Source organism: Oncorhynchus mykiss, chromosome 3 (genome assembly GCF_013265735.2).
Source record: "Oncorhynchus mykiss isolate Arlee chromosome 3, USDA_OmykA_1.1, whole genome shotgun sequence".
Classification (NCBI taxonomy): Eukaryota; Metazoa; Chordata; class Actinopteri; order Salmoniformes; family Salmonidae; genus Oncorhynchus; species Oncorhynchus mykiss.
Window position 1 is genome coordinate 30,305,818 of NC_048567.1, and position 17,872 is coordinate 30,323,689.

Here is a 17,872-nt window from a genome sequence, read left to right on the forward strand (position 1 = left end):
AAAAGAAACCCTTAAACCCAACTTGGACCACACACCCACTCCACTGAATAGCAGGCTAGTGATTGCTTTGCAATGCTTGCAGTTAGCCACTGATTCCTTTCAAACCACTCAATGTTGAATTTGCGATTTCCAACTTGATGTGTCATTTTTATATCCAATGGCCGATGGCCGATTATATCCAATGGCCGTTTTATCTAAAATTTCTCTTCATATGACAAGGATTGGAAAGGATTTGCCAGTAGATTGTCTACTTCATGATGATGACTGCTAGCTTGCTAGCTAAGATTTTGAAAGCATGTTGACAATCAGTCCAATCAAAGCTACGGTAGATATAATGCGATTTGACATAATTTTATCTTTGGCCTATGACATTGAGCCTTCTCGGATAGGCACTTCTAATGTAACCCTATGGCAGCACTCAAGGGGCATGACTTTTCAAGCTCTCCCCTAGAGATGTCCAACCCCTACACGCTGTGTATTCAGCGGACTGCCCCTCCACCACAGAAAGCACTGAGCTAGGCTGAAACACCTGCATTTTGGAGCTGCCTTACTCAAGAAAGCAAAAAAGAGACCATGTTTGTATGCAGCTTTATTAACTCAATGGTTATTATTTATATTTTACATTGTTTGCAAACTGATATGTGACATGAATTAATGCCAAAATAACATGCGAAACAGGCACAAAAAAAACAACATATATACTGTATATATATTTTTGTAGCTAAACCGGTGGGGTTCAAAACAGGTTGAGCTCTGCCCACCTGCCCTGAATGACGGGTTGCCTTTGTTAATGCCCATGATTTTGGAATGAGATGTTTTACGAGCTGGTGTCCACATACTAATTTTTATTTATTTATTTTTATTCAAAATACAGATCAACAATTTACATTCTTATATCATACAAAACAGAACGCAGGTATTAACGAGAAAATTCTGGAACAAAAAAAAACAAAACAAAAACAATTATTGTGCAATTGTAATCACTCTGAAAAAATATTATTGTAATGATTTAGGAAAATTTTATTATTGTTATTGTTCACTAGGGTTAATGTTTTAATAAAAAAGTTAAATTCAATCAAAAATAATTTTAATTTTGGCATAGAATTTTGGAATTTTTGTTTTTGTATGAAGTATTTGGCAAAAAGAATAAAAAAAATCACAATCATTTCAGTGGCCTTGTTATTGCAATAGTAACATATATCTTTCATGTTAAAAACATAGGCAGTGTTCATAATGGTAAATAAGTATTTTGCAAGGTTTTCCCAAAATTCTGACACAAATTTACATTCAAAGAACAAGTGAGACAGATTCTCACCTTCTTTTTCACAGAAAACGCAGATATCATCAATAGCCACAAATTTGGATATCATAGAATTACATGGATATATCTTATGTAAAATTTTACTTCCTTAACTTTGTTTGGTATACAATATTTGTAAGGCCTTAACCATGCATTTTTCCAGACAATGTCAGGAATAAGCATGTTCCAGAAAAACTTTCCTCTCGGTGTCTGTTGGTTTTGTGAATGAAGAATTTGTCTCATATATTTATTACAACAAGATATCTCAAGTAAGCCCACGCCTTCCAATCCCAGTTCTGGATCAACTTTGTGATCATTACCAAAGCTAAGATGAGTTTTCATTAATGTAGTTAGACCACTGGGAACGGCTTTGATCACAGAAATAAACTCTCTGAAAGGTATTGGAAATTCTTTCAATGTTAATGTTATAAATTGTTCATATGTGAGAACATTTCCCTTGTTGTCGAAAACATCAAGAACAAAGTCAATATTCCTCTCATGCCAGCTGGGGTAGAACAATGACTTATTCCTTACAGTTATGCCTGAATTATTCCACAAAAGAGCTTTATGTGGGGAAAAATTGTGCAGGAAACATTTTCCAGGCCATTAAAGCATGTTAGTGAAACCTAGCCAATTTAGCAGGTAATCTTTCAGGAATAGAATTACATTTCAGTAAAAATGGAAGACCTCCCAACTTATTAAACACATTATTTGGAATGAAATACCATATTGAATCAGTATTGATCAAACATGTTTCCAACCAGTTTATCTTGAAAGTGTATTTATGTCAACAAAATCCAACACTTCTAGACCGCCTTCAGCTCTTTTGTTTTTTGGCAGAAGTATTCCTAAATATTTAACACAGTCCTTTACAGGAATATTTTATATTTCTTTATCATCAGATTCAAATAAACACAAGATTTCACATTTAGAAACATTCAGCATTAATCCTGATGCAATAGAAAATGCAGTTATAGCATTAAGGGCATGGGCGACCTGGTCTTTGTCTCTTAAGAAAAGAGTAGTATCATCAGCCAGTTGGGAAATTTTGATTTCTTTGTTAAAGATGGTTAAGCCATCCAAATTTGCATTATTCAGAATATATAGAGATAGAAGTTCCACAACCAAAATGAATATAAATGGCGAAATCGGGCATCCCTGTCATACACTTCTGTTGATACTGACTATTTTGGAAGTATTAAGGTTTAGTAACATAATTATTTATATCCTTGTAAATATCTTTGCGAATTACTTTGATAAACTTTTTGGATTTGGTGAACATTTTAAGAGGCCTAAAGAGAAATGAATGTTCAATTGTGTCAAAGGCTTTACAGATGTCCAAAAATAAGACAATCGCATCTGAGTCAATTGCATCTGCATAATCTATAAGGTCCAAGACTAAACGAATGTTAGAGTTTATGTGATGGCCCTTCGTAAATCGTGTTTGAGTCTCATTTATAATGGTATCTATTCCTTTCTTTAATCTTTTGGCACCCCCAATTGTCAATGAGAGAAGGGTCTTTATCGGGCTTCGGAATCAATGAAATAAGGCCCTGTTTCATAGTGGAGACCATTTCCCTACTTTTAATGCAATATTGAAACATATTAAAAATCGGGGTTTCTAGTAACCCCCAAAACTGTCTATAGAATTCAACTGACAGGCCATCAGGGCCAGGTGATTTCCCATTTTTCATTGAATTCAGAGCCTCTCTAATTTCTTCAATTGACACAGGTGAATCGCAAACTGATTGGAAATCATCCTCAGTTACAGAGACATAATTCTGAATGTGGCAAATGTAGCTTTCACAACCATCTTCCTGAAATTGCTGTAAAGGGTTTCATAAAAGGAATTGACAAATTATGATATTGTAATGGGATCTTTGCATTAAACATCGTTAATTTTGAGTGCAGTTATAGATTTTATTTTGTAGTTTCTCTTTTCAAGTGCAAAAAAGTAACTAGTGTTTCTTTCCCCCATTTTGCTCTTGAATTTTACAAAGGCATCTTTTGCCAGATCCGTGTTAATCTGTTCTAATTCTAGTGGTAAAGATTTGAATACAGACTCCTCTTCTTCAGATAGATTATCTTTCTTTAGAAAACTGTCAAGCTTGATCATCATCTCTTAATGGCTACCACTCTGACTTCGTTAGTCTGAATGCTAGGTGTTTGAGAAATCTTACAAAAAGGACAGCTTTATTTTTATATTGTTAACGCAGTAACGCAGATTTTGTCCTTCTTCAGGAAACTCATTCGGGTTAAAGTGATTCGAATTTTTGGAAAGCACAATGGGGAGATATGGCCTGTTTCAGCCATGGATCAAATCATTCTGCTGGTGTTTTGACACTTATTGACAAGTTTAAAGGTGACGTTCTAGAATCCACATCTTCACAAGACGGGAGATGGGTCATAGTAACTGTTAAACGTGACAATGCTTTTTTCATAATTTGTAATGTATATGGACATAACTCACATGCTCCTAATAAGACCCTTTTTACCCAATTTACCCGGAAAGTACAGAATTTAAGCAACAAATACTCAGAGGCTTTTCTAATTATTCCAGGGGATTTTAATGAAACACCTGGTGCATCTGCTGATCGTTTTCCTCCTAGAACGAGTCAAAACCCTCAAAATAGCAATGTTATCAGTACATTATGCAAGGATCTCTGTGTTAAGGATCTCTGTGTTGAGGATGCCTGGCGTTATTTTAAAAAAAGGGTTATACCTGGACCAACAAAACTATGTCACGTAAATCTAGAATAGATTTATTCATAATTTCCTCTTTTTTTGTTACACTTTGTTATAGATGTAGATCATCAGTTGGCTCCCTTTTCTGATCATCACTTGATTTCCCTGCATTTACAAGCTACTAAAAAATCAGAAGGTACTCGAAGATACTGGAAATTAAACAACACACTTCTTAAAGATACTACTCTCATTGAAAACATAAAATCGTTAGCTAAAGATATTTTTGCAAGAAAAGACTTGGGTCATTGAAGTAGATGGGTGTCCACATACCCGTGTAGTGTATCTCTGGGTATGCTAGTGCGTCTTGCAATCTCGCATGTTCATTAGTGTAGCAACCAAATCTTGTCAGAGAATCTCATTGGACAATGGATTTCGCGGCCTTTCTGTAGGGCGCATGCGTTCTATACTGTCAACGCGCGGAATTGTACAGGGGAAGGAATCGTTGTGAATACTTTTTATACGTTATTGTCTTGCCACCTGTTTAAACATTATTTTATCCTATAACGTAAACTAACGGCACCATGTGGAACCAAGGTGAGTTTGTCTTTGTAGCATTGTTTTCTATGGCTGTCAACAATAGCTCAAAAGCGCTGCATGGTTGTTGTGAATAACGTTAGCTTGCTAGCTAGTTACTGTAGCCAGCTCTCTGTTTTGTTGTGCAAAGTTTGGGTGCCTAGCTAGCTACCGTAGCTGACTTGGCTGTATTTCTTCTGTAAACCACAAGGCACCTAGCTTTTTGTCGTACAGTAACGAGAAACAACAGTAGCAAACGTTAGCTAGGTAACGTTGACTCTAACTAGTTACTGTCGTGCTTTTGTCAGCTAACTAACGTAAACTTATGTGGCTCGCTAGTTAATAACGTTGTGTGTAGTCTCCATCCATAAGCTACCTGACGTCGTTAGCTAGTAATGCAAGCTTGTTTACATGGTTTTAGTCAGAGAGTGGATTATATTGCTGCAGTTGTCTCATTGTCACAACCGGCAGTGATTGTGCGCAGCATTATGGGACTCTCAATTGGTCCAGCGTCGTCTGGGTTTGGCCGGTGTAGGCCGTAATTGTACATTATAATTTGTTCCTAACTGACTTGCCTAGTTAAATTTAAAAAACACTGCCATTTCATGTAGGGGGATCAAACATGGGAGGTGGATACACTCAGTCCCCGGGAGGATTCGCATCACCTGCTGCCTCCCAGGGAGGAGAGAAGAAAGGGGTCTGTATTTGTTACTCACCAACTCCATATATTACACAGTTAGTGAACAGCAAGTGGAAGAGGTCTGTCATCGTAATATTAGTAGCATAACCTATGGGCAACAGTTAAATAATAGCTAGACAGTAAATATCCCCATGCACTATTGTCTGCCATTGTTTTATTTTTTGTTGTAGGATAAAGTTGGCTCAATGTGAATTACTCAGACTTACTATGTATGTATGTTTACAGAGACAACGTTCCCAACAGATTGTCCCCTGCACAGTGTCCCAGCTCATGTCTGCTGCCCAAGCGGAGGATGTCTTCAAAGTGGGAGAGGTAGAGGTTGCCCAGGTAACCCAAATTACATCTGTAAATATGAGGATGGTGGTGCGTTTTGATACAGTGACTCATGGAAGATTAAAATTAAAATCAGTCTATGTACAAATAAAATGTGTGAGGAGTGCCTTGGTATCCCATGACAGTATTCTCTTTTTGTGTGCTAGGTTACAATTGTGGGCATCATCAGAACCACTGACAAATCCATGACCAACATCCAGTACAAAGTTGATGACATGACAGGGGCCCCTATGGACGTGAAGCAGTGGGTAGATACAGAGGTAATCCTCATCAGGGCAACTGAGGCTGCTAAGTACTAGGATCAGCAAGGATATACAGTATAGTCAACACTTGCAGTATAATTTCTAAATGTTAAATTAACAGATATTTTGTGACATCATGCTACACTCAAATGGGAGTTCAACTGCTAATCTGCTCACCTATGGTTCTGCCCTCCTATGGTTCTGCCCTGCTGTCTCTCCTCACCCATAGGATCCCAGTGTAGACAGCACTGTCATCCCCCCAGGCACTTACGTCAAGGTCTCTGGCAATTTGCGCTCCTTCCAGGTGAGATCATCATTCCCATACAACTACATACCTTTATCTATAGGTCATATCACAGCCCTGGATGACTGTCATTCGTATTCTATTCACCCAGCTCAATGTATAGGTTTAGGCTATTGCATAATACGCAAATTTGCCCTATACCCATGAGGTTGCTACAACCTAACCTACAAATGGACGTTTATAGTGTAGGCACACAGGTTGAGAGAAATTGGAGTAATCAAGGTGAGACCGTGACACATTAAATACTGCCTTGCACACTCTTTCCTGCATCTAGCTGATCTGGTGTGTAATCATTTGTCCAAACAGTTATAAAATGTTATGTTTTGCAACTAAAACAAGTTTCTATAGGACAAATTTGGGTATGTCATCCCCGTTTAGTTCCGTTTGCTTCCGTTTAAGAAACATTTTCTAACAGAAGTGAGTGAATGTACTGCTGATCACTCACACACACGGTTCACTTTCATAACAGCCACATACAGCATCATCACTTTGACCAGGTGCAACAATCTCCTCAAGCCAAACCTTCATACTACAATTGCTACACAGCCTACATCGTTGTCACCATATTAGCTAATGTCATAGTCAACAAAGTAGAACTATTAAAGCCACAATCAATCCCTGTGTACAATCACACAGTACAGTGTACAGCAGTCAGTTTAGCATTTACACTGGCAGGCCCGTGTGGTGATAAATTAATAAAACAGAAAGCTCACCTTGACTTGGAAGAGTTGCAGTGTTGGATAGCCTTAGCCACCTAGCCAACATAAATTGCATTTATCTCTGTCATGTTCTTATGTAGACTAAATCTGCTGCATTAGCTAAGTAAGTGAAAGATAAACTGAGAATTAAAAAATACATAGAAATTGCCGGAGTGTACAAAACATTATGAACCCCTGCTCTTTCGACAACAGACTGACCAGGTGAAAACTATTATCGCTTATTGACCCAATTTGGGTGGAGTTTCCTCTCTAAACATTACATCTTTATTACTAGGCAGGTAGTTAAGTGATGTGGGCAACAAACTGTTCCTTCTCCCTTAATGTGACCTGACCTCAGCCCTCCATTCCTCACAAAACCACAACTCTACATCAGTGCCTGTATACATGTGATTGCCTTTCCTTTACTCAGTACATTCCAAGCTTAATTGCCTCCACACTCCTACATATAACCATTAACTTCTGTTGAAGAAACCAGGCTATGGCACTCAATATTTCAATATGATAGATACCTGATATTTAAAGTTTAGGAGTCGGAACCCATCAGTACCCTGTTTTGAACATTTAATCCATACTATTCAACATTACATAAACTTGGAAATGACTTATAAATAATAATAAAACATGAACAAAACAAATAAAACATGATTAACCTTCACAGTTAATGATTAAGTTTACAACTCTGAGACTTATGGCCTCTGTTCTATAATCACACTATGCACGCTCTTATTTCCATTTCTTGTCGGGCAACAGAATTACATTCTAGCTGAAGCTGTTGGCTTCCTGACATTTCAGCTGTAGCTTTTGATTTCATCTTCTGGTTCCTGAGAGAGTGATAGCACAATACTTTAAAAGCCAAACAAAACACACAACATAACAATATTAATAATGTGTTAAGATATGCATAATTATATATGCACGGGAAAAAACAAAGTTTAATAACATGACAATTCCCACTCTCTCTTCTGTTGACTCTATGCCTTCAGGATACTTTTGTGCTGGGTTCCACAAAAATGAAGGCCCTAAAAAACCTAATGCTTTCACCCAGTCTTCCCTTTCAGACCACAGGCTTCCAGACCACAGGCTTCCCCTTTCAGACCACAGGCTTCCAGACCACAGGCTTCCCCTTTCAGACCACGGGCTTCCCCTTTCAGACCACGGGCTTCCCCTTTCAGACCACGGGCTTCCCCTTTTCAGACCACGGGCTTCCCCTTTTCAGACCACGGGCTTCCCCTTTTCAGACCACGGGCTTCCCCTTTTCAGACCACGGGCTTCCCCTTTTCAGACCACGGGCTTCCCCTTTTCAGACCACGGGCTTCCCCTTTTCAGACCACGGGCTTCCCCTTTTCAGACCACGGGCTTCCCCTTTTCGGACCGGGCTTCCCCTTTTCAGACCACGGGCTTCCCCTTTTCAGACCACAGGCTTCCCCTTTTCAGACCACAGGCTTCCCCTTTTCAGACCACAGGCTCCCGAGAGGTGTTCCCAAGCCATGTCAATCTCACTTTGCTCCCCTTCTCCTTCTTCCTCCATAGCCACCAGATATACACATGCGGTAGCTTTAATCAACTTCCACCTCTTCTTGAGGTAACTCAGCACTGTATGTACGTTTCAGCGTCAATGCCCTCAGAAAAAAATATCCCAACAATGCTACTAAAGTAACCCCTGCTACTGCTAACACTGCCCATCACGCATGCCTCAAAATCCCTCATTTGCGCAATAGTCCAGTTCCATGCTGTTACCATAGTATCCTTCAATTATTGTCCCTACAGTGACTGCCGTGAGAATAACTACTGCCTGGAATCTGTCTCCTGCTCTTCTATTTTCATCCTTCACTGATAGATCTAGGACTGACCCTTTCAGATACTCCCTTCCTATCATCCAACTCATACCCGGTCCCTTAGCCACCAACGTCTCCAATGACGACCTGTGTTCTGCTACTGTCTGTATCTGTGGATAATACTCTCTTGTGCTCAGGATAGATCGGTCCCAATCTTTTGCAAGATATGTCAAGTGTTTTTTGGCTGTTAGAAATGGAGAAGAGATTAGTGACTTTGAAAGGGTATCCTACCTCACAAACTCTGAGTCACAGTTTTCTTAAAAGTTGACAATAGTGTCTAAAATGACATTACTATCTATGTGTAACATTCAATTTAACTTCATATTAGTCTCTATGTAGTGCACAGTTAGCTCATAGGAGAGGGACGACAACTATCTCCTGTAACAATATAAATAGTGGTATCGTCCCCCAGAGACTCACACCAACCTTAATTTATGAGCCTCCACATATCTCCCCCAAGTCACATTCCATAAATCATTCGATCTAACCAATAACACATTAGTCACTACTGTAGTTATAACCATACTAAAACATTCTCAAATCAGTTAGTCAATATACACCCATCCCTCCTCTGGAACAATTATCACTCTTATGTTCCACGACACCTAAAAATATATTGACTTGAACAGGGAAGAGAGAAAATACATGTTTAATAATTTCACACCACCCTTGATGCGACTAAGACTGGGGGAAAGAACCGTCCATCTGTTCTGTTCCCATGAGATGCTAGTCTCCATGTCCATCTCCTTCATTTTCATCTTTGGGTGTTAACACAAGACACAGACTATGAGCCTTGTATGTAATTAATTGTACCGTATCATCCAGCAATCTATATGTATTGATGCGATTTACATTAAAATTCTGATGACATGGTAAAACAAAAACCCTTTCATCGTTGACTCGAGCTGTCATGTAGTGTTCTCTAATAACCTACCTCTCGGAGGACACTTAAAGATAAGGTTTCTAGTAGAGATGCACAATATAACGGTGAACATATCGGAATCGGCTGATATTAGCTAAAAATGCCGACATTGGTATCGGCCCAATGTCTAGTTTAACGCCAATGTGCAAAACCAATGTCAAAGTTGACATGCATACCTATATAACTATATGACGTAATGGCGCCACGTAAAATGTTGCACGACACATGCAACACAGCATTCCTAACCTAACAATGTCTGCTGTGTGGGTCGAGCAGTCATTTGAAAGAGTAAGAACATTTCAGCGAGACAACTCAAAGACGAAATTCATTAACGCCAAAAGAATGGAATTCCTTGCCCTTGACAGTCAACTGTGCTCTGTCGTGAGTGATGTTGGCTTTCGCGACTGGTCGAACACCTGTACACACTACCACGTGCGCTATTTATCAGATGTTGCCCTACCAGAGTTACACAGTAATAGCTTCACGACATACTATGGAACGCAGTTTGGGTCCTTTTAATTTGACACGTAAATTAACAGCTCCCTGGGCTCGAACCAGCAACACAACGACAACAGCCACCCTCGAAGCAACGTTACCCATGCAGAGCAAGGGAAACAACCACTCCAAGGCTCAGAGCGAGCGAGTGACGTTTGAAACGTTATTAGCGTGCGCTAACTAGCCAGCCATTTCACTTCGGTTACACCACCCTCATCTCGGGAGTTGATATGCTTGAAGTAATAAACAGCGCAATGCTTGACGCACAACGAGGAGCTGCTGGCAAAACGCACGAAAGTGCTGTTTGAATGAATGTTTACGCGCCTGCTTCTGCCAACCACCTCTCAGTCAGATACTTAGATACTTGTATGCTCAGTCAGATTATACACGCATGACACGCTAGATAATATCTAGGAATATCATCAACCATGTGATTATGATTGATTGTTTTTTCTAAGATAAGTTGCTAGCTAGCATTAAACTTATCTTGGCTTACTGCATTCGCATAACAGGCAGTCTCCTTGTGGAGTGCAACAAGAGGCAGGTCGTTATTGCGTTGGACTAGTTAACTGTAAGGTTGCAAGTTTGGATCCCCTGAGCTGACAAGGTGAAATTTGTCGTTCTGCCCCTGAACGAGGCAGTTAACCCACCGTTCCTAGGCCGTCATTGAAAATAAGAATGTGTTCTTAACTGACTTGCCTAGTAAAAAAATTAAAAATCTGCAAAATCGGTGTCCAAAAATACAGATTTCCGATTGTTATGAAAACTTGAAATCTGCCCTAATTAATCGGCTATTCCGATTAATCGGTCGACCTCTAGTACCAACCTGCTCCGGCTTACCTTCCGGGACTTACCCTATACCATAAAGCTACGACCGGCCGTAGTACAATGGGACTACTGAATAAGCTCAGGCTTTCTAGATCCGTATCCTATAATTGGTTCAGCCTATGACTCTCACCTCCCCAAGATTTCAGAATTAGTGATAACAGGTGGAGGAACTGTGCCTACGTTGTATTTGGTGCTGGCTCCTGTTCACTGATTCAGAATCTCTAGTTCAACTGTAAATCGTGACGGACCCTGCTCGCAGCGCCAACTCACGGACGATTAGTAAAGCTTAAACCAAGTTTATTTACCCATTGGGTCATACAGCTGCATAAGACATACATTTAGGTTGGAGTCATTAAACTTGTTTTTCAACCACTCCACAAATTTCTTGTTAACCTCTCGCTAGCGTCCCACCTCGACAACAGCCAGTGAAATTGTAGGGCGACGAATTCAAAACAACAGAAATCCCATAATTAAAATTCCTCAAACATACAAGTATTATCCACCATTTTAAAGATCAACTTCTTGTAAATCCAACCACAGTGTCCGATTTCAAAAAGGCTTTACTGCGAAAGCACACCAAACGATTATGTCAGTAACTAGTCACAGAAAAACACAGCCATTTTTCCAGCCAAAGAGAGGAGTCACAAAAAGCAGAAATAGAGAAAATTAATTACTAACCTTTGATGATCTTCATCAGATGGCACTCATAGGACTTCATGTTATACAATACATGTATGTTTTGTTTGATAAAGTTCATATTTATATCCAAAAATCTGTTTACATTGGTGCGTTATGGTCAGAAATGCATTGTCTCAAACAAACATCCGGTGAAAGTCTAGAGAGCCACATCAAATAACAGAAATACTCATCATAAACATTGATAAACGATACAAGTGTTAAGCATGGAATTATAGATCAACTTCTCCTTAATGCAACCGCTGAGCCAGATTTCAAAACTGCTTTACGGCGAAAGCACTTTGCGATTATGTTAGGTTAGATCCTAGCCACAGAAACCCATAGAGCCATTTTCCAAACAAGGAGAGGTGTCAGAAATAGCATTAAAATGAATCACTTACCTTTAATGATCTTCATCTGGTGGCACTCCCAGGTCTCCATGTTAGACAATAAATGTTTGTTTTGTTCGATAATGTCCCTCTTTATGACCAAAAACCTCCTTTTTTGTTTGCGTGTTTTGTCCAGTAATCCGAATGCAGAAGGCGCGTGCACTAATTCCAGACTAAAAGTTTTTTTTAAGTACAATAAAAGTTAATAGAAACATGCCAAACAATGTTTAAAATCATCCTCCGCTTGTTTTTGTCATAAATAATCAATAATATTTCAACCGGACAAAAGCTTCGTCAATAGGAAAGGAGAAACAAGAAAGGCACATTTACGATCAGAAGCATGGCTGATGAATGGAAATTTCCACTGGCCACTGATTTGAAAGTGCTGTATCTCCCTCATTTTTCAGAGTAAAAGTCTGAAGCAATGCCTATGTAGAGGAAGGCACAGAGCTCGTGAACTGGGTCCTAAGTCTTTGTATGGTGGATAGGCTTTCTATGGAAAAACAACCTTTCAAAAATAATAGTCCTTCGTGGTTGGATTTTCCTCTGGTTTTCGCCTGCCATATCAGTTCTGTTACTCACATACATTATTTTAACAGTTTTGGAAACTTTAGAGTGTTTTCTATCCAAATCTACTAATTATATGCATATCCTGTCTTCTGGGCTTGAGTAGCAGGCAGTTTAATTTGGGAACGCTTTTCATCCAAAATTCCGAATGCTGCCCCCTACCCTAGAGAAGTTAAACTATAGTTTTGGCAAGTCGGTTAGGACATCTACTTTGTGCATAACACATGTAATTTAACCAACAATTGTTTACAGACAGATTTTCACTTATAATTCACTGTATCACAATTCCAGTGGGTCAGAGGTTTACACGCACTAAGTTGACTTTGCCTTTAACAAGCTTGGAAAATTCCAGAAAATGATGTCATGGCTTTAGAAGCTTCTGATAGGCTAATTGACATAATTTGAGTCAATTGGAGGTGTACCTGTGGATGTATTTCAAGGCCTACCTTCAAATTCAGTGCCTCTTTGCTTGACATCATGGGAAAATCAAAAGAAATCAGCCAAGACCTCAGCAATTTCCAAACGCCTGAATGTACCACGTTCATCTGTACAAACAATAGTACGCAAGTATAAACACCATGGGACCCCGTAGCCGTCATACCGCTCAGGAAGGAGACGCGTTCTGTCTCTTAGAGATGAACGTACTTTGGTGCAAAAAGTGCAAATCAATCCCAGAACAACAGCGAAGGCCCTATATATATATATATAGGTACCTTGAAGTACCTTCATCTCTAAGAGACAGAGCGCTGTGCAAAAATATATATATATATATATATATATATATATATATATATATATATATATACACACACACACACACAGTGCCTTGCGAAAGTATTCGGCCCCCTTGAACTTTGCAACCTTTTTCCACATTTCAGGCTACAAACATAAAGATATAAAACTGTATTTTTTTTGTGAAGAATCAACAACAAGTGGGACACAATCATGAAGTGGAACGACATTTATTGGATATTTCAAACTTTTTTAACAAATCAAAAACTGAAAAATTGGGCGTGCAAAATTAGCAGCAAACTCTCTCCAGCAGTTCAGTGAGGATCTCTGAATGATCCAATGTTGACCTAAATGACTAATGATGATAAATACAATCCACCTGTGTGTAATCAAGTCTCCGTATAAATGCACCTGCACTGTGATAGTCTCAGACGTCCGTTAAAAGCGCAGAGAGCATCATGAAGAACAAGAAACACACCAGGCAGGTCCGAGATACTGTTGTGAAGAAGTTTAAAGCCGGATTTGGATACAAAAAGATTTCCCAAGCTTTAAACATCCCAAGGAGCACTGTGCAAGCGATAATATTGAAATGGAAGGAGTATCAGACCACTGCAAATCTACCAAGACCTGGCCGTCCCTCTAAACTTTCAGCTCATACAAGGAGAAGACTGATCAGAGATGCAGCCAAGAGGCCCATGATCACTTTGGATGAACTGCAGAGATCTACAGCTGAGGTGGGAGACTCTGTCCATAGGACAACAATCAGTCGTATATTGCACAAATCTGGCCTTTATGGAAGAGTGGCAAGAAGAAAGCCATTTCTTAAAGATATCCATAAAAAGTGTTGTTTAAAGTTTGCCACAAGCCACCTGGGAGACACACCAAACATGTGGAAGAAGGTGCTCTGGTCAGATGAAACCAAAATTGAACTTTTTGGCAACAATGCAAAACGTTATGTTTGGCGTAAAAGCAACACAGCTGAACACACCATCCCCACTGTCAAACATGGTGGTGGCAGCATCATGGTTTGGGCCTGCTTTTCTTCAGCAGGGACAGGGAAGATGGTTAAAATTGATGGGAAGATGGATGGAGCCAAATACAGGACCATTCTGGAAGAAAACCTGATGGAGTCTGCAAAAGACCTGAGACTGGGACGGAGATTTGTCTTCCAACAAGACAATGATCCAAAACATAAAGCAAAATCTACAATGGAATGGTTCAAAAATAAACATATCCAGGTGTTAGAATGGCCAAGTCAAAGTCCAGACCTGAATCCAATCGAGAGTCTGTGGAAAGAACTGAAAACTGCTGTTCACAAATGCTCTCCATCCAACCTCACTGAGCTCGAGCTGTTTTGCAAGGAGGAATGGGAAAACATTTCAGTCTCTCGATGTGCAAAACTGATAGAGACATACCCCAAGCGACTTACAGCAAAAGGTGGCACTACAAAGTATTAACTTAAGGGGGCTGAATAATTTTGCACGCCCAATTTTTCAGTTTTTGATTTGTTAAAAAAGTTTGAAATATCCAATAAATGTCGTTCCACTTCATGATTGTGTCCCACTTGTTGTTGATTCTTCACAAGGAAATACAGTTTTATATCTTTATGTTTGAAGCCTGAAATGTGGCAAAAGGTCAAAGTTCAAGGGGGCCGAATACTTTCGCAAGGCACTGTATATATATATATATATATATATATGCCCCAACTAACTTCCTGTCTAGTAATAAAGATGTAAAGTGATGCGGACAAAAAATCCTCACACACACATATATATATAACTGTGGGTGTTTGTGTGTAACTTCCTGTCTTCAATAGAACCACAGGTCCGTGGTGGCGTTCAACGTCCGGCCCCTTCAGGACATGAACGAGATCACCTCCCACATGCTGGAGGTGGTGCAGGCACACATGCTGCTCAGCAAACCACAGACTATTATGGTGAGAACTTCCTTCACACATGACAAAGAGCACCAGGGCCTAAAAAAACACCTGCCAAATGTGGGTAGATTTTGGCATTGGTAGCTAAGATGCCTATTTCACCAGCCACGTTGGCAGGTGGTCAGGGCTCCACACTTTGAGCGTTTCACTTGCATTTGTTAATAAAAAGTCAAGTATGATCACATTTATAGCAAAATAAATGAAGCAGTAGCTGTTTTCAGTATTTCTGCCATTTTGTTTCATAGCTGGTAAATTAATCGCACAAAGTTAAAGAACTACAAATCCTATAGCCTATCCCACCTTGAGCTGCAACACTGCCTGTCTAGGGGCTGTACGTCCATGAAGAGCTAAGTGAAAAATTGTTTTTTAGAAGCGCTGTGCACATATATAAAAATGTGTCTAATTTACTTGAATCGGAAGTTTATTTATGTGAGACTTTGTCCTCGAGTTTCTTGGCAATTTACTTTGTTTTGTTTGCAAGCTAGTTTGTTTTTCAATGTTTTGAGTTTCAACTAGTAGGGCAGAGTAGACAATTCTGCAATTATTCAGACTGAATCTCAGACACATGACTCTCGCATCGCTTTAACCTATTGCCCTTAAAGGGGCAGGTGAACATCTGTGATATTTTGGTTAACATTTGTGATATTTTGGTTAACACTCAGGTGACAAAAAATATGAAATGAAACAATATACCACATTACTTCTTACTAGTAATACATTTTTCGTTTTAGCAACATTACATAGCATGCTCATCTTTTTTTGTGTGTTTTGTTGATGTAATTATAGGCTGGGGGGATATTTTGTCTGGTAAAAAAATGTAGTGTGGTAGACCCAAAAGTACATTTTAGGCCCTGAAAAGCACCACTATGCCTGAATATCTGACTATTTCCCAACTGTCCACTCTGACTACTGTTATACGAGTTTGCCTTGGCCCAACTGCCACATATTTAAATGGAGATGAATGAATCATTAAACTTAGCTTTGAATAAGGCCGTTCAAGCTCAGTAATGCCACAATCACCTGAAGTTTTGTTTTGAGTCTATTCCTGTGTGGCACCACTCACACACAGTTTTGGTTCCCTTTTTAGATGGGCGGAGGAGGGGGAATGAACACTAGCATGGTGCCCATGTCACGGCCGGGAATGGGTGGCAACACGGGAGGTGGATACTCGGGTGCTAACGACATGTCCACTAACGGCCTGAGCCCAAGCCAGAACCAGGTGAGTCTGTAATGGACTGAAGAAAAGTGCTGGAAACTTTAAATAGTTGGTAGGATAAACAATAGGTAGCCTAAACTCACCTACCATACCAATTAGAAAGTAAACCAGCACACCTTACCTGTTACCAGGTGAATGGAGGAAAAAAGTGTACTTTTATTTGAAAAATCCAGCACGGTAGATGATTAGAACATTTATTGGGTCTCATCAGTTATTCTATTTATTGAAAATGCCTTACCAAACATACCATACTGCCATCTATAGGACTGACAGAACAATTGGGAAGTTTTCAAGTTGTTCTGATTGGCACAATATTTTATATGAATGTTTGTTATTCTCATGTCCTCTCATAAGGTGCTGAGCTTGATAAGGAGCTGTCCAGACGCACAGGGTATCAGCACACAGAACTTGAAGCAGAGTCTCAGCGGCATGAGCTTGGCTGTCATCAAGTAAGACATTCCCTTCCCTCCGTCCTCAAATCAGGCTCTGAAGTTCTTGATATGCTTGAATGTGTCCTGTTTGACCACAACAGTGGTCAGCGTTAAGATACAAATATTTTATAGAACAGATGTGCTTTTCTGGGATGAAGAATAAGTAATATCTGCAATGTTCAACATTTGCCTACTGAATGTGGCCCAGTGCACTCTCATGTGCGAGGCATAACAGAGTAGACTGCATAATTAAGCATTCTGCATTGGCACCAGTCTTACTGTCTTTTGTCTAATCATAGGCAAGCAGTGGAGTTCCTCAGCAACGAAGGACACATCTTCTCCACCATCGACGAGGATCACTTCAAGTCTACTGACAATGACGACTAAAGCATCTCTCCATTCCCTGTTAGCACTAAGAACATGGTCATAGACTTGGGACCATTCTCAACACAGTGTGCGCTATGAGCGGACGATTGTGTATATAAGAATAACGCCCAAAACCCTCTTAGAATTTTAAGATCTCAACACTCCGAAAATAGAACCAGTAGTCATTCATGGAACCATGATTCATGCTGAGTAACATCATGGGATGTCTATATAATCTGAGGGTTTCTGTGAAATTAGGCCTTCTTGGTTAGACGGACCCATCCTGTTTCAACATCCGTTCTGTTAATTATATTACAGTAAGAGTGGGCGCACCACAGGCCAATGTTTTTTCTCACAGTGAATGCAATCTGTGACTGATTAGTTCCTGAATCATTGGTATTGGTAGTTGTCATTTAAAAATGGTGAACAGAATGCAATTCCTATTCAGATTTTTTTATGTCTCTGTTTTGTTTTTGTCTCTATTAAAACATATATTTTCAGAGAAATGTTCCCCAGATATTACTCTTACTTCCCAAATGACTATATAAAGTATCTCTTACAATGTGTGTAACCTTAGAATTCAGTGATATAAGATCATACACTATTGATAACCAAACAATGATA

General features: G+C 39.5%; 1 protein-coding gene across 1 annotated transcript; it reads left to right on the forward strand.

Moving 5' to 3' along the window:
• Positions 1 to 4,367: 4,367 nt before the first annotated feature.
• rpa2 (replication protein A2) lies at positions 4,368 to 17,754 on the forward strand. Its single transcript, XM_021595633.2, has 9 exons — positions 4,368 to 4,579; positions 5,170 to 5,255; positions 5,484 to 5,585; positions 5,738 to 5,851; positions 6,063 to 6,137; positions 15,116 to 15,235; positions 16,323 to 16,454; positions 16,806 to 16,900; positions 17,182 to 17,754. Exons 1-9 carry the CDS (start codon positions 4,567 to 4,569, stop codon positions 17,267 to 17,269), a joined length of 825 nt encoding a protein of 274 aa, XP_021451308.1. The 5' UTR covers positions 4,368 to 4,566; the 3' UTR covers positions 17,270 to 17,754.
• Positions 17,755 to 17,872: the final 118 nt, after the last annotated feature.

Coding starts and splice junctions, on each gene's coding strand:
- rpa2 (XM_021595633.2), top strand. Junction 15,236..16,322: donor GCAAACCACAGACTATTATG/GTGAGAACTTCC, acceptor TTCCCTTTTTAG/ATGGGCGGAGGAGGGGGAAT. Junction 16,901..17,181: donor ATGAGCTTGGCTGTCATCAA/GTAAGACATTCC, acceptor GTCTAATCATAG/GCAAGCAGTGGAGTTCCTCA.